At 39.1% G+C, this 17,887-nt stretch overlaps 1 protein-coding gene across 6 annotated transcripts in view; it reads right to left on the reverse strand.

The window, feature by feature from the left end:
• The window catches only part of SEMA6A (semaphorin 6A), a 109,801-nt gene that overhangs the window by 36,273 nt on the left and 55,641 nt on the right, over positions 1-17,887 (reverse strand). For all 6 annotated transcript variants that reach the window (XM_062018758.1, XM_062018753.1, XM_062018754.1 and 3 more), the window contains 9 exons: positions 16,709-16,769; positions 15,145-15,207; positions 14,192-14,293; positions 11,621-11,711; positions 8,606-8,725; positions 7,457-7,545; positions 6,333-6,550; positions 3,423-3,554; positions 207-362 (listed from right to left, as the gene is read on the reverse strand). In XM_062018758.1, the coding sequence (XP_061874742.1) occupies positions 207-362; positions 3,423-3,554; positions 6,333-6,550; positions 7,457-7,545; positions 8,606-8,725; positions 11,621-11,711; positions 14,192-14,293; positions 15,145-15,207; positions 16,709-16,769 (1,032 nt within the window). The remainder of the gene's footprint in view (positions 1-206; positions 363-3,422; positions 3,555-6,332; positions 6,551-7,456; positions 7,546-8,605; positions 8,726-11,620; positions 11,712-14,191; positions 14,294-15,144; positions 15,208-16,708; positions 16,770-17,887) is intronic.

Consider the following 17,887-nt stretch of genomic DNA (forward strand, 5'->3'; position numbering starts at 1 on the left):
CATCATGGTGTGGTTGGAAGCAACTGAGGTTTTTTCCTATCTTGAAAGCTACCCAGGGAGTTCTGCAGCATTTGCTCAGTACTGCCATCGTTCACAGACGGATTCATGCCCAGCACACCAACGATATTTACAGAGTATTCAGAGCAACACTATTAGCGCAACTTGACAGCTACAAGGAGGACATGAGTCTATTTGGAGGTACATACCTGACCATTGTTCTCAAGAACCAGGGTCGATTGACAATGGAAGGCACAGCCTCATCCATCAGTGGATGTGTTTTAATGAAGTTCAGGGTATCATCTGGGAAGTCATTAGAGGTTGCATATTTTTCTAATGATGTAGAGCCGGCACAGCAGCCAGGCCTAAATAAAACAAGAGGATAAAGCCAGAACACTTATTTGATGCCTAGTGCAAATGTCCTTTTGTAATGAGGTCCTCAGTGAAGCCTGATGTGCATTACAAGGGTTTAAGTGGAGGATCGAACAATCTGGTGGACTTGCTCAGCCCCTCAACAGAAGCCTAAAATTCCACTTTATCCTCCACTCAAAAAGACTTAACGTGTCACCTAAAAGTACAATAACATTTTTCATCAGGAATGGAATCTAGTCACTATGTGCATGCTTTGGCTTAATGCTGCCCACTGGCAAAAGTGCTATCTGATCTATAACTTGTCTAACTGACTGATCTTTCCCGGAACAAAAGCAGTCTCTAACATAGAGAAGGAAGTTGTTGTTTTTTGCATGTGTGAAAGAATGCTGCTTTCAGTCCTGTCTAGTAAAAAGTGCACTATTGCGTTTCCTAGGGAGCCTAGACAACCTAGTGAGCCTCCATGTAAAAATTGGTATTACCCTTTTTTCAATTTGCAGGAGATAGTTTAAGCATGGTAGCACACTGAAGACTTCCACTGAAATGTTCTTTAATTATTCTTTGACAACTTAAAGGCAAATCTCCTCATCTTACTCCTAAAATCTATCCTGTTCCTCAGAGGTAATGTAACCTTCCTGCCTGGACAGGTTATCTCTGCACAGGAAGCAGCAAAATGCTTTGGCCGTTACTAATATTTCGTATGTTATTTTCTCCAACAAAAGATCCAGTTTACCATGTTTCCCAGATCATTACAATTCCTCAAGCCTTTGAGCCACTGTGAGACGGGAAGATGAAAGATGGACCACCCGCTCAAAAACACATGGCAATGTCCAATCTAGTCTGATCTGGGTAGAGCCTCTAAATTCAATGGAGTAATGCTAACTTGAACAAACTATATTGCTTGTCTTATCGCATTTGTCACTCAGAGTTAGATAAATATATTTCAGGAATCGGTTCTGGGGCCAGTCTTGTTCAACATCTTCATCAACAACCTGGATGAGGGGACAGAGTGTACCCTCAGCAAGTTGGCATCAAACTGGGAGGACTGGCTGATTCCCCAGAAGGCTGTGCTGCCATTCAGCGGGATCTCGACCGGCTTGAGAGTTGGGCAGAGAGGAACCTCATGAGGTTCACAGGGACCAGTGCAGAATCCTGCATCTGGGAAGGAAAAACCCCACACACCAGTACAGGCTGGGGGTTGAACTGCTGAAGAACAGCTCTGCAGAGAGAGACCTGGGAGTCCTGATTGATAATAAGCTAACCATGAGCCAGCAATGTGCCCTTGTGGCCAAGAAGGCCAATGGCATCCTGGGATGCATCAAGAAGAGTGTGGCCAGAAGTTCAAGGGAGGTTCTTCTCCCTCTCTACTCTGCCCTGGTGAGGCCTCATCTGGAGTCCTGTGTCCAGTTCTGGGCTCCTCAGCTCAAGAGGGACGGGGAACTTCTGGAGAGAGTCCAGCACAGGGCCACAAAGATGGCCAGGGGACTGGAACATCTTTCATATGAGGAAAGGCTGCGGGAACTGGGGCTGTTTGGTCTGGACAAGAGGAGGGGGAATCTCATTAGTATTTATCAGTATTTAAATGCTAGACGTCAGGAGGTTGGGTCATCCCTTTTTTCTATAGTAGCTAGCAACAGGACAAGGGGTAATGAGATGAAGCTGAAACACAACAAGTTCCACTTAAATATAAGAAAAAACTTGTGTTTTTCTGCACCATACCGAGATCTCCAAATAAAAATGAGCTTATTTCAAAGGTGGCTTGTGCTTGTCATGTGTTTCAACCTGAGTTACAAATAATGGTAATTTCTATTAAATAGACTGATGGCCAAATGTTACATGAAACAATCTTCAGCAATTCAGCTCATGTTATCTCCTACTGGCACAGAAGGAGCAGTATTATTCCATCTTCCTTGTAACTGTTACACTGCTATTGGCTCATTCCACAAGCTCATAATGCAATTTTCTCATCTTCCTTCCAACTGAAAGACAAAATCTCCTTTTCTCCTTTCTTCTTTCCCTGTCAATACTCTGTCTGGGTAAGTTCCAAACAAATGACCTTGAAGCCTTTGTGCAGCCTTGTTCTATCCAGGCACCCTATCATGTCAATGAGTTGTTGAAATGCTGCAAAAAGGAAAAGAAAATCCAGCAACAGTGCTAGCAAGTGTCTTACTGAAGCTCAGACCAAAAACAGACACAGATTTTACCAGATTATTTAGTCACCTCCAGGCTCCTTTCTTGAGTGACAACTTCAGAATAAAGACAGCTCAGAAATACTATAGTTGGCAGCTCTCAAACATGATGGGCCAAATTTGGATCTAGGCAGAAGCTCAGTTGCCACCACAGAGCATTATGTGTGTTTTTCTTTCAAAGTTAGGTAAGATACCACACGCAATGTAAAACATATATTGAAACGGTAGAGCTCTAGGACTGTGATAAATGAACATGCTTTGTCTACAATTGTATCATACCATATTCACAGAGCAAGACGCCACTGGTGTAAATGAGTTAAGAAATGGCTTTTAACAGTGACTTGTATGAAACAGGTGCTTGTAGGGAACATGAAGAGAATGTAATAAAGGAACCACATGCAAGTAGGAGGGAAATGAAAGCAAGGGAAACAACTCATAGGAGGAACGAAGTAAACTGAATCTCCATTTTGATGAAATGCTGTTTTTTTCTCCCTGTGATGCATCCTCTGTAGCACATAAATTTCACATTAACCGCAGAATAGCAAACTGTAGAACTAGCGCAGGCTTTGTAATGACATATATCCATTACCAAATCAATTTGCAACAGGTGTGTAACTCACACCACTTTTAAGTGATAAATTATTCTGACCAAGTGGATCTGACGCTGGCCTGATTTATGTTATGCAAATCTTGTTTAAGTGGAAAAATTCTCACTTGTGGACCTTAGATCCATTTGCAACTCAGCTCCTATTTACTATTACAACACGTATCTTCAATTGTATCTGCACCTGCCAAGACCGTCCAAATTATCCAAAACCCCTGTTCTGCATGCATTAAGAGCACAGTATCACTCTACATGAAACATACCTGGGCTTGGGCACGCGTTCATCAGGAACTGGTGTCCATGTGGAGTCTGGAGACTTCTGTTCTTTGAATCTCCCAGTAAATACATTGGCGATGTCAAGCATGTCATAGGCACAGACTGCAGAGCCAGGGATGCTGCAAAGTGACATTTCCCAGAAATTGTTACTCATTCTGAAGTTATGCATAAAATCTTGGGTGAAAAACATGCTGTATAGGAGTCTTCCTGTCAGAGGCTACTCAATCCTGAACTCTGTAACCTCCAAGTATTGACAGGAAACACCAGCCCCACTGAAAAGCCTGAAATATACCAATCAGCAGACAGCTCCTGCCAGTATGATTTGTTTCAAAGCCTCTACAGAAAGACATAATCACAGAAATCTTGAAGAAGGGAAAGAATCCAGGAAACTCTGGGTACCACTGGCAGTGCATGAGGAATAAGAATCTGTCTCATTCAGAACCCATTATTTTGAAATTTACATTTTTGTCAGTCACAACAGCTCTCAGTATTAGTTCTCATAGTCTCTGATATGCCTCAAAAATATACTGCAGGCAGTTCAGAAGTGGGTGCTGATCAAGCTGAGAGCATGCTGCAACATGCCATTGATCTGGCATTTACATGTTATTACTCCATCCTCCCAACAGCTTGATCTCCATCAAGTTTTCCCAAAGGAAAAGAGTTAACTATGCTCAGGAATTTGCTTAGTGAGGTATAAAGAGCTTATAGAAGCAAATCCAATTTTTTAATTTATAGATCATAAAGTTGTAAATTTCAGCTTTCTGATTATTTGCTCACAACTGCATGACAGAATTGTCTAAAGGTAAGTATATCCTTACCTACACATTTTCTGAAAGGGTTAGGAGTTTCCTATGGTCAGTCACATGAAAGAATGAATTATTCATTTATCCACCTTTCATTTTTTTTTTAACACATGAACTACTGTATTTTTGTCTTTCACTGCTTGATTTTATCAGGTAAATAGCATGAACCCAGCTGGCCAAGGCTTTCAATCCTGCTTTTAGCTAGTAGGTTATTATACACCAAAGAAAAAAATGTAGGAATTACAATACAGTTAAAGATAATAAAACTGAACTCATAAAGGTATATAAATTGATAGAAAAATTAGGGAGTAGGGAGACAGTATTAGCTTACTTTGATCTCCATAGATTATGTTCTTACACGGAAGAAAACCTTAAATCTCTATATTAATGTGATACTACATAGCAAGAGTTTTAAACAGAGGCAGGCACATGTATGTTGATGTGGTCAGATTTGGTCAGGAGTGTATTTGGTCATACAAAGGACCTCATCCTGAATGACACCTCAAGACCTACTCCAGCTAGACGACGTTGCACTTTGCTGAATTAAGCCCTAAAAAAATAAATAACCCTAAAATCTTGAGATATGCTATACAGAACTACATGGTGATGCAGGGATTGTTGCAGTGAGAAGACTGCAACAGCTTTTACTCTTTTTTTTCAGGTCTACAGTGTGACAGAGTTGTAAGTTGGAGGTCACAGACAAGCCATCTCCCAACCACTGGACTATAACTCATCACCAGCTCCTACCCTGGGTAATCTCAGCTTAGACAGAGAAACCTTTTCCAGTTCACTCTAAGGGGGAAGCTTTGTTTCAGATATCAAAAATGTTTGCTGAATCTTTTCCTCAGTGAAGGAGGAATGAGCAACATATATTGATGTCAGAGATAGGTCTGTTAATGAGGTGTCTCCAAGTGTATGTGTTTTCCTGTCATCTTCAATGTCTGGCAAAAACTGAGGCCTGTAATACAGTACCTTGATTTTACCATGAAGTACTTAGACTTAAAATGCAATGTTTAAAGAAAAGTATTATTCATGACACAGGACAGGAAATACTAGTAGAGCAGGAGGACAATCTCAATTTTGAGATAATCTTAAGATAAAACCTTTTTTATGATGCTGAATCTCTGGTTTTTCACTTGTTTTAATAAAACAGTTTGCATAAAAAGATAACATCTTAACTTCAGCCTCTATTCCCTATTGGTGGCATAATTACTCCATTACAGTTCCTATTGTTTAGATGTCAAAAGAAGTGATTTTATGTTTCAGGCATGGGCTTAGCTGTATTTAAAGTCAGTTTTGTGCATGACTTCACTGAGGTCAGGTTTTGACAAGAGGTGTTGAGTGTACAGCAAAACCAGATGAATTTCAGGAATAAAATCCTCCTTTCTGCTAAAATATTACTCTATGAAAACAGCAATGTCCTTTTTAATTAGAATGTTATTATTTTATTAACTAATCTGGGAAACCTCAACAGTTAGATACAGTTACTCTTCTATTAACTGCTAGAGAAACATGTTACAATGTGTAATGATAACAAGTTCTCCGAAGATGAACTGACCTTTTGGAAAACACATGAACAATGAAATAGAGGTGTTCTGGATATACTCTTCCCCAGACAGCAGGACAGCTTAGGATCTTGGCTTTCCCAGGAGAAAACACAAGACTCAGTAGGGATGCACAAAATAAAAGGAAGGACTACTAAAATGGTTCTTGGGGGTTTAGAAATAAAGAGGATAGACTTAGTTCCTTCTCAGAGAGAAAAGAAATAATCGTATTTTTCTATTCAGAGTAATATTCTGCAAGTTACATGTTGCAAAAACTTTTTGGTGGCTGCTGTGAATTATTCCCACATGAAGAAAAGTACATCCAATGAATGTGTTCAGTCAGTAAATGGCTGAAAGCTGCTTTAAATTATCAAATGCAGTAAGCAACACCAGGGTATCTTAAAATGAAACACAAACTACTGGTAAATGTGTGGTATGTAATAATTACCTTGTACAAGCAATCACTTGTACCCTCATAAAGTAAAAAGAAGCTCTAGTGAAAACCAAAACACAGAGCAAATAGAAGGTAAAAGGTTATTGTGCCTATTACCTATTATATGGAGTGGAGAAGGTTGCTAAAACAACATCCCGGCCATTGAAATGGATAACATCTGTAACTGCTTGCAGTATGTTAAAGTAGAAGTGTGAATCACCAGGAACAGAGCAGTTCAAACGAGCCTTGAGAAAGGAAGTCCACTGTTTTTCCAGCACTCTCTGAGATCCTCCCATGTCATTTTTGCAAACCTGAGCCACTCTTGGGAAAACTACCTGGAAGGAGTAGAACAAAAATAACTGCCAAAATTAAATGTTTGTTGGAATTAAAAGACTTTGTTTGAATACTGCTTTAAAAACATTTGGAATAACACAGCCAGGTGCTTAATTTAATCCCACGTTTCTGTAATCTGTGTCAAATAAGAAAAAGAAAAATTCAGCTTTGGAACAGTGTGCTATAAAAGATAAGGATGTGGCATTTACTATACAGTCATAAATCCTTCAGAAGATCTGTTCTCAACCCATATAAAACTAATTTCCATACAGACTGCTTAGCTTTCGATTTCCCCAAACAAAAGCACATTTTATATTCACAATCCCTGCAGCTCACATTGCCTGCTCTGACTCTTGTGTTTTCAGCACTTAAAAACTATGCAAATCTTGCAGGGCTTTTTATTCCTGCCCTCCACCTTTGTGACCTTGGTCAGATTTCCTGACTGCTTAAGTCAGAAAGCTATTGTGAAATTTGCAAAAATGCAGAAAGTGTTTAATTATTCTTTGCGGAACAGCAGAGCACAACATTCCTGCCCCTGTTTATTCAGCACTCTAATTCAGATTTCTTAAAGAAACGTATCTTCCTGCTTTCGAATCCATTTATAACAATTACCTACTATGCTTAACTAACCACATTTGCCTCATGCTTTTTATGACTTGGGAAAAGAGATTCTAGCATACACCATCACTGCAAGAAACCATCCTGTTTCCTTTCAAGACAGTGCAGTGTTTCACTCCAACCAACCTTTTGGCTTGAGCGATAGCAATCTTCTCAAAATTATGACCTTGTCATGATGATTTATGGTTCTCATTTCAAGGTCACTTCTAACAGCATTGGTCCAAGAATAGTATATGTTTTCCTCCTCTGGAATCTGACAAAGTCACTCAAGGCAATGTTTTTGCCCTTACCTTTCCCATGCTGTTGTACTCCACTGCTATTTCCCGGAAGAAGAAGTAAATATAATTGCCATAGTCCACTGCCTGGACAAAGTAAGGTTCTAGGAAAAAAAACCCAACACATCCTATTTAGGCACCATGTACAGCACATAGTATTCAAAGAGAAGCCAAATACATTCACTCAAAATTTCCAAAGGTGAAATGCCTGCATCATGCAAACTTCCTCAGTTTTTGGAACTAGCAACATCACCACTGCAGAAGAATTACTGCCTGGGGACAAGGCAGCTTTGGGCAAGTCTGTGCAACATCACTGCGAAGCAGTTTGTCACTAATATGTCTGCCCTGCATGAAGTATGAGAAAAGGTAAAAAGGCAATATATTTAATGGTGTGCCTGAGGGGTCCAGGCAGTGCTCTTTATGGCATGCAGGCTGTGTGTGAAGGGAATAACAAACCACATAACTGTTTCTGCCCACACGTGTCTGAAGCAGCAAGCAAAGTGGGACAGCTAAAGTAGACACCTGGCAAAACATTTCTGCATGCAGCAAAAGACTTCAAACTATGGCTTTGCTCACTGTTAAAATTACTCCAAATGCTAACTATTCATGACGCCTACATGAAGCTAAACAGCACTGTTCTTAACAATGAGGACATTCAGAGCACAGAAATTGCTTAATTCAATGGCAGCTGTAAAGTCCCTGAGAAACACAAAAGAAAGGCTTTGTGCAATATTCCCATAATTTCATTTTCATTGATGAAGCTTAATGTTACAGGGCAAACTCTTTATACTTCATGAAGACTTGACTGTTACCTAGCAGAGTCCTGGGGCAGAAATATTTTCAAACACAGCCCAAGCACACTGAGCTCTGCAAGTTCCAACCTTTACAGCCAACTGCTGTAAAATAATGGATTTAAGCTCAGAAAGCTTGCTAGAATATATATTCTGATCCACCACGCTTACAGTTTCTGTCAGGTCCAGTAACTTGGGGTCAGGAGAAGAGGGAAAGAGATAAACAGATCAGTGTAAGTAAGAGATGTAGTTCAGTTTCCTTTTTTTTTTTTTTTTCTGCCAAAAAGTGTTGGCGAAATGAGATGACAGAGAGGTCTGTCAGGAATTCTAAAGCCTCATCAGAGATGTCGCTTTTTCCATTTTGTTTATCTACCTTTCAACCACTTTGAGTCATGTTTAACTGTCCGCAAAGTTGGGCTTTCTCCAAGGCTCCGGTATATGACTGCATCTATTGCAAGGAAGTCGGTCACTGTGGCAGAATACAGCTTTCCCTCTGGGGAGGAAGAAAAGAAGAAAGGAGAGGAGTATTAGAAATAATTGCTTTCCCTCATCAGTCAAATGAGACGGGGCAAAGTGAAATCATCACAATCTGCTTAGGAACACTGAAAGGAAAAAAATCCATCTAGGTAAATAGGACTGAGCATAAACAAGCACATCACCAGTTTTCAAAATGATCATTTCAGAGAGATGCTGTGGGGGATAAAACCTTATGGAGTAAATCTTCTGTTTAGGTATGTCATACTGAACCACCTTATCCAGTTTCCCTGCATGTCTCTCCAGTCCAATGCTCATAAATTCTGCCTACATATGTGAGCAAAATAAGCACGAGGAAGGCACAATAAAACAGTTTTAACTGGGAGGGTAAACTAGACAGGTCTCAGAGACTGCTAGCTAATTGACACTTATGGAAATGTATCTCTTTGAGAGCACTTCTGCCAAGAACTTAAATAGCTTGCAGGGAGCACAGGCAAAACAGAGAGAGGAGGATTGCCTATGTGTCTTTTCTAAAATGTGTTTTAGGCATTTCCCACAGGAATCATGCATTCCACTCTCATAAAGAACTGGAGGACAAGCAGTAAGAAAAGATCTACAAAAATGGCACCCCAAAAGACTACTGAAAGATGGAAAACTATCAGAAGGTAAAAGCATGAGCTCCAAACCCATGATATTTAAATGATACTTGTTGCCTAATCTGTTTGTCGGTCATGGTACTGGTACAGGGCTGTTCTCATGTCTGAAATCTTGGAACATAATGTCTGGTAGGAGCACAAGCATTGCAGCATGCAGACAGCAACTTGTGTCTCTGTTGTGTCTACATAAAAATCAGAATGGCTTCATCTCTCTTGACAATCTCTGTTGAGTGCTGGGCCCTGGAGGTACCCGCATTGAGGACATGCCCAGGATAGAGAGGCTTTAGTCAAGCTGTCCTCATTCCACATACTGACAATGATTAATTTCAGCTCAAGATTTAAAAATTAAACTGTTTTTTTATTAGCAGAACTCTTTTGTTCTGAGCCCTACAATTTTCATCATTATTTGGCTATTTAAAAATGCACTTCTTTTTCCTTAGCAAAAGCAGAAAAAAATAATTACAAAAAAGCAGATACTAAAAACAACTTTAAAATAGAACAAAAGGCTGAATTGTTTAGATATGGATGTCTGAACTCATGTTAATACAATCACACATTTATTTTCTTTCTTGCCAAGTTCCTGAAGACCATGTGACCAATTACAACTTGCACACATCAGCTGTAATAGCTACAGGCTGCAAGAAGAGCCATATTCATGTAAGTGTACCCAACAGACTCAGATGAGCTGGATTAGTGCCCTAAACTGCTCTGAAACTGCTTTTCACTGCACTCTGAAAAGTTGTCGTGGGTACTGATATGTACGGCATACCAAAGCGTGATTTTCTGCAGCCAGCAGACCTACAGAGTACATACTACAAGACTTAATTTGAACAGAATTGAATTTATTCCAAATCACCATGAAAGAGTATGATCATTTCTCTAAAGACATTTTTGATTTTCAAATAATGTGAGGACTTCTTCAGTGACAGTGAGTTACCTTACCAAACTTCAGCTGCATGTAAGGTAAATATTTACATTAAGTTGATCATAAATGCTTTCTTGGCCAGTACAGCAAGAAAGGCCTTTCTGAAATATCATTCCAACCACTCAAAGGATAGAGAATCTGAAACACGTGGGATGAATCTTTCATTTAAGTTGTGTCTCTGCACAGTTTATGTATTACCTGCTGCAGTCAGAGAATTTCTACTTTATGTTCTTTTAACTGTAACTAAATTAAGACTGTAAGAAATTACATACTACCATTACCATCGCCATCATTATCTTTGAAACAAAAAGAGCCATTTATTTACATTATAAAGAGTATATATATATAAAAAAAAATGCAGCCTGCTATAAAAAATTTCTCCTTTGTGAGGCACGTGATGCCACCCCAAATGCTGTAGCCCTTACTACCATCCTTCAGCCACAGACTCAGTTGAGAGTGGCTGCCATATGTGCACACTCTTGAATCTTCAGAGAAATAGCTGAAGTATTTTCATGTGAGCACTCAGGCTCTCCTTTCTAGCATCAGATCTGCAGAAGAGGATTGACACTATCATGGGTGATTTCTGTTTTATCTTTAACACCTGTTTTACAGTCAAATCTGAGAAGAGACTAGTGGAGTTCACCCTAAGAGAAGTTTAAATAAAGAAACAATGTAAACAGGAATGAAGAAAATGTACAAAAATACCACACAATCATCAGCCCAAATTAACCCCACTAATAAGCACTCACTTTTTAGATTACTATAGTAGAAATCAGAGTTAACTGTATTCTGCTGTATGCAACATAAATCATTATTAACCAAGATATTTCTCTCCTTTGCCTACAACGGCTGGTAACACTACATTAGATATTTTATGCTTTAAAACAAAATCTCCTTCCCTTTCCTTCTAGATCTAGAAAAGGGCATGACAACATGTTCCCTAACTTCCTTTTATTATGAAGGTTAACTTTAGAGCTCTTAAGGAGCATGTCCGGCCCACTCCTCATAAAAGTTCATACAAGCCTTGACTTTCCATGACTTTTGCAGAAGCTGGATGCAGCCAGAAATACGGCCTCACATTGGTCTGGCATCATACTATCAAGAACCTGTGAAACACTGAAAAATTGAACCAGGAAACTGAGGCTTCAGGTGATGTTTATGACAGTGAAGTTAACACCAGGGAAGGGAAGGCTTCTGCGCTAGTGTTTTTTTAGTAACTATTCACTCCCTTTGCCACCTTTCAGATTTTGGCATTCTACACTCAAGAGCCAGCGTGCTATGGAAAGACCGGGCTGCAGGATAGAAAGCAAAAAGTTTATCTCTGTCATTGTACCTGCAAACAATGCAATGTTGGCATGCTTTGCATCATAGGGGCATCTGGCCATTCCACTGAATTCATCTCCCAGGAACTCCAGGGTATCCATCTGAAAAATGAAAGAATGCTCCTCAGATGGAGAAACAAACCTTCTAATGAGGCTTAAGACAAAACTTCTTATGAGGCTTACGACAGTGTTTCTTCTTTTCTGGGTAGGGAGGAAGGTCCTTTCTCTAACTATGCTCCTGAGTATGAATTAAAACCTAACAAAAATCACATTGTTAAATAAAGTCAGTTAAGTAAAATGAAGAAAGTGCATCCCATAAGCCAGGCATTCTTTTTGAGCTAATCAGTCCTACCCCGACACATTTGACAAAAGTCTTTAGTCTATATTTTATCTGTACTGAAGCTTCCTGTTGAACTGTGTCAGGCTATGTGGTCTGTGGTTCTGGCAAGGATTCAAAATTTATCCTCAACAGTGATACAACAGAAGCGCTCTTATGCATAGAAAAGACTGTAAACCACAGCAGTCAGAAGAAACAACACTAGGATAGTTATCTGTGTGTGCATTTTTCTCCCCAAGGTCTGGAGATCCTTCTAACTAGTCTCAACAGTGGTGCTCTCTTCCTTGATTAGCATACTCAGAAGGATGTTCTCCGAATCTTACTGTATCAGTTGTGTCTGTGTCATGGAGAAATCCTCTTATCATCCGGCAAGAATTAATCTATGCAGGAATTGTGAAATCTGAGGCTACGTGTAACTCTTGGGAAACAAATTCACCCCACGCACTGATAATGACATAAATATACAGATCAACTTTATGCTAATTTCAAGACTGTTTTAGTGAGCTACAGGAGAAAGATATAGCTTTTATCTCTTTAAGATTCTTATACTACCTTATTTGGGGAATAAGAATCTGTCTAGCATATTCAAGGAACTTGAGCAGCCCATATTGTATAAATTACGTACAATACAGATTCAAAGAGCATGAAAAATAACCCACGCAGCACCATCAACAATTCCAATCAAATTTATCCTGTATGTTACAGGATGAAAGTCCTGCAGTGTCTTATTTTTATTTCTTTTTTTGTCATGGACCCTTCCCGTCAAAATCCACTCTGAGGGAAATCAGTTGTGCTTACTCAAGAGCTGAAAAGCATTTTACATGATAGCAAGATGGAATGAGTTACAGTCCTGAGAAACTTTCACTGCACTAAGCCACACATCCCATGCTCATCTACACTTCCTTTGCAGGGTGGAGGGACAGCCCTGTTTTCTGTTTGGCATATCTTAGTGCTTTCTCTATACAATGCAGGAAAAGCCAGGGCAGGTATTGAAGAGATCTTCTGCTGACTCCCACAGGTATAACCATCCAGCCCCTGCAGCTCAACAGAAATGAGGCAGTCTGCAGAGGCCATGCATCACAGGGAATGAAATACCTGACATATAGGTACAGAGGGCCATCGATGTCCCTCACATTAGGGTGCCACGGAAATCTGTATTTGTATTAAAAGACAGCTTTCTAGCAAGGGGATGGGTTGAGGTTTGTTAGCTGCATTAACAGCATTGACAGCTAAGTATAAACTGAGCTGGAAGACTAAATACAGCACTGAGAAGCTTCACTACCTGCTAGGAGAGGGATGCAAGGAAAGGAAGAAAAGAAGAAATGGCTGTTAATAGACCAGCTACCTGTACCACACAGTTACCACCATGCAGGCTTGTATTTTTATTGAAATTGTATTTTTCCTCTACAGACTGAAAGAAAAGACTGCCCTGTACTTCTCTCCTGTGTTTCCCAGACTATGGCCATCACAGTGGCAAAACAAGGTAAAGCAGCATTGCAGAAAATGCAAGGAAGAACAGCAGTCAGAGCAAATACCACTACAGAAGTGCTTTTCCTGGATGTTCATGTCTTTACTCTGTTTTTTTTAACAATAACTCTGAAACCAAAGAAATGAATGAGAAATGTGCTATGACTTGATTACTCCAGCTTTTCAGATCTCCGGTTACTGAGGAATATATCACTTTCCTGCTATTCCTTTTCCTTTGGACATCTGCTGTCAATTACTTTTACAGCACACAAGGCCACAGGATCTCGCCATCTTCCCTATCTGTTGGGTCCCCAATGCTAATCTTCTCAGGTTTTGTCATGTTAAGCTCTCAAGCATCTTGAGAACTAGTTTTGGAACTGAGAACAGTACAGTAGAGACATTTAAAATGTGCTGCTCCCGAGGTAGCCCTCAGCACCAGTCTATAACTTGGTGTGGGTATCAGTGACAAGCTGGGGAGCTTTCTGGGTAGAGACGGCATCCCCAAGCAGTGATCTGAAGGACTCTGCACCTATGGAGGACAATACAAAGTATCAATAAACTCTGATGTACATGAGTTGCAAAGAAGCTGGTAATCAATCTGAGCAATCCTCAGAAATCAAACAACAGTGAGCTTTGTAGCACTGAAATAAAATGGGATAAATGGTATAGGCTTGAATGGTACTCTGTTGAATGACAACCTCATGCTGTTGCCATCATGGTCACAATAAGTCCAATTGAAAGACAAGGCTAAATGAAATTCCACCAACAGACCACATACCTTGTAGTTCCTGCAAGAAGGGTTGAATGCATTTGTTCCACAGATAAACAGTGTATCTTCATTTCTTTTTAGGAGAACCTTAATAAAATTATGACATTCATCCTGAAGAAAAATAATAAAAATTATTTCAACTACTGCACTTTGGCTGTCTGAATTTATTTTTATGCCATGATATTTAATTGTCAGGTCTAAAATGAAACTGGCTGGTAGCCACTGTGACATTCTGGGCTTTATTTCAACTAGCTGACAATGAGCAAGACATGATTTATATCCCAGTGTTTTAAAAATGGATACAAAGAACTGAAGATATTATGATATTGTATTACTATTATAGCTCAGATTTTGCTATTGTTCACACAGGTGGATTTTGCTTGAAAGCTGTTGCTTTCCTTAAGAGTGAAAAATTTGATCATCTTGTCGTCTGTGTTGATGTAATACAGTAGGATCATCGATGCAGTGTGTACTGGCAAAAAGCATCTGCAACTAGAAGGGTAATCAGGTGTAAAGAGTCTGTATCTAATTCTGATGCCACTTGTGCTAGCTCACAGGTTACAGTAGGGTAAAACTGGTGTAAGAAACAGTGCCTCTACAACTATACACATTCACGGTTTCTGATGCCCTACACAAACTTCTCAGTAAATTCCTGCAGGAGGATCAACAGCAGCACTCAGTTTTGAGGCAATGGTAAGCAAAATCCATACACTATGCATTATGTAAAAAATCCTCAGTGCTATAAGTATTTCAGGATATTGCTGTGGCTCCTGTCGCAATGTTTTATCCCATTAAAAGTAAACTATTTTTGCAAATTAAAGCCTTCAGTAAGTTGACGGAAAAAGCAATTACTGGCAAGAAGTGAATGGCATGATCCTTTGCACATCAGAGACAGCAGCCTGAGATAATAGTGAAGCAGCTAAACTAAAGTGGCAGATACAGAAGAAATGAAAATTGCCTACCTTATGTTTTCCCTTCATTCTGCAGGTGTCTACATCAGTTTGTCTAGATTTCCATGTCAATTTCTGCAAGGATTAAGAAAGAAATCAATTAGAGCCCAGAGGTTGTTGCATTTGATTTCAGAAGCAGAAGTCCCTTAGGGGAGACTAGATGTTGAACGTATATTTATTGAAAGCTTTCTGCATCCTTTCTCCATGATTAATTCACGACAACAATGAAAGATCAGTGATGTGGACCATTCACTTAATTTTGTGTTGCCATTCATTCATTAGACTGGAAATATATCCCATTTTTTAAAAATCCTAAACCAATGGAATTCAGCAACAGGCCAACTTTCAAAAATATGTACACTTTTCTTTAAAAGTACTAGATGCTATTTTCTTTGCATTTGATACTGTTCTGTAAACCAGAATAAACATTTATGGACTGTAAATTCTAACTGGATACTAAACGAAAAATGTATTCTGGAAGATGACATTTTAGCAAAGAAATCTAATTCGGGTAGCTCTTATCCACTCAATTCAGCTAACAGGATCAGAGATCTCTCCCCCTATCCAGACATTGCTGACTTTTATGTGCTAACACTCATCATCTAGGACATTTACAGGTAAATCCCAGCAGAGATTACTTTGCAGTGAGTTTCGGGAGTGGTCAAAAGTGGCAGGCTGATTAATTATAATAAAAATCTATTTAAAACATACAGCCTAAGGCAGTAACACCTTAGACACTACTGCTATGATAGTCCTGACAGAGTTTGCCCTCAGTAAACCAAGGCATTGTGTACTCATGAAGGGCTCCCAGCAGAAAGAATAACTACAAATGTTTATTTTTCCATTATGAGCCTGTGCCCACACTTTTTCATGAGAAATAGGGGACAAGCTCATCTTCAGCATCATTCATAGCTACAAGGAAATGCTCTCTCCTCCTACAGTGGAATTCATCCAATATCCCAACTCATGTGACCTTCTGCTGGACCAAGGCTGTGTTTGGCACGTATTACACAATGTGAATGCATTGCAAAGGGGCCAAAGGGAGATTATTTCCAGCATGTTTATGCTAACATACAATATGGTAATACAGACAAAGCTCTTAGTCTGAATGTAACTTCCCATGGAGATAATGTGAATATATCTACAAAATGATGTTATATTAAGATTTTATTTAGTGATTACTTGCATTAGTGAATAAAATTTGTATGGTTGAAAATATGTAAATAGCACTCTCTTTTTATGATGAAAGTTTCAGTGTACTTAATTGGGATAGTATAGCTGTTACAGAAAACTGCTGAATATAAATGAATAGATGTTTGACAGATGTTCCATCAGGGACTTGACTGTATTTCAGTACGGATTTCTTATCAGCTCAGCTAAGTCACTTATCAGAAATTCACAGAGGATGTGATTGCTCTTCTAGCTTTCCCCAAATATGATTAGCAATGCTATCTTACTTGCTTATTACAGTTTTTACAGCAGCGCTGGCAAGTTGTTTGAAATAATATCATCTTCCTATGTATTTGAAGCTTGTTCTAGTGTCCTTGGTTTCTGGATGATGACAAAAGTTACTTACTTTGCTAAAATAAATTTCTTCTGTATGTGATGTGTCCATATCAACAGTATAAATATGGTCCCTGTAAACAAAGGCAAATGAATGGAAAATCAAATGGAGTAGTCAGACAGGTCATTTTCTATGGAGAGTGCTATCTAGCACAAGATAATCCATAATCCTTTCAAAAAATGATCACAGGAATTACAGGGAATATTACTGACAGCAACACCTGCTTCTCCCAGAAAAGCACTTTCATATATAAACTTTTCCTTCCTATTAAGAAAAAAAGAAAAATGCTACAAAACTTCAAAGCAATATTCTTCCCCAAAAGCAATTATTTGACCAAATGAGATTTTGGAAAGTAGATGAGCTTCATGTAAGTTCTACTCTATAGGTCCTGCAGCAGATGCCATGAGCTAGCATGCAAATGTTTTTTGTGGACCCTGAAATCTGTTGCAATAGCTCTTAAGCAGACTTTGCCAGTTTCCTAGGCTAGCAGTCACTGTCACATTTAGGGTTAAAAAGAGGTTAGTGATTCTACATTTTTATCTTTTTTTTTTTTTTTTAAAAAAAAAGGATCTAACTTCAGTTCTAATAATTTGATTGACATTATGGTAGGCAAAACGCTGATAACCACAAAACTATACCCAGAAATCATTCTTCTTGTCATGCATTGGTGGCCAAATGAAAGTATAAAATGGTCTTCTGAAAAAAGTTCATGTTTACTTGCGTTTACTTTCCTGTTTTCCTGAGAACACAATCCCCTCTACAATTAGCTACCAGTCTCTCCTTGGAAAGAGGAAATTACTTAAGCTATGCACATAAAGAGGTAATTTTAAACATTCTCCTCTGTGTAAGCTGAGAAAATGGACATCTCCATAAAGAATCTAAAATTTGGAAAAACCCACTAACCCACAATGCTGTAGTAACTGCCACATCAATTTGAGATTGAGCATCTCTTTTTTCCTTGAAATAACATTGGGTTTTTTTTTTCAAAATGGAGGAAGCTGTGCAGCTAGCGCATGATCCACAGTATTGGAGGGGTCTGCTGAAAGTACGATACAGGCTATTTCCATTTCAGAAATCCCTGTTCTCAAAGTTAGCTTCCTTTTACTGTGTCTGGTGACACAGTGCTTAAATGAATCAAATTCAAAATACTGCTAGAGGAGGAATAAGCAACACTTCTCACATATGGAGACA

This window comes from Colius striatus, chromosome Z (genome assembly GCF_028858725.1).
Source record: "Colius striatus isolate bColStr4 chromosome Z, bColStr4.1.hap1, whole genome shotgun sequence".
NCBI lineage: Eukaryota > Metazoa > Chordata > Aves > Coliiformes > Coliidae > Colius > Colius striatus.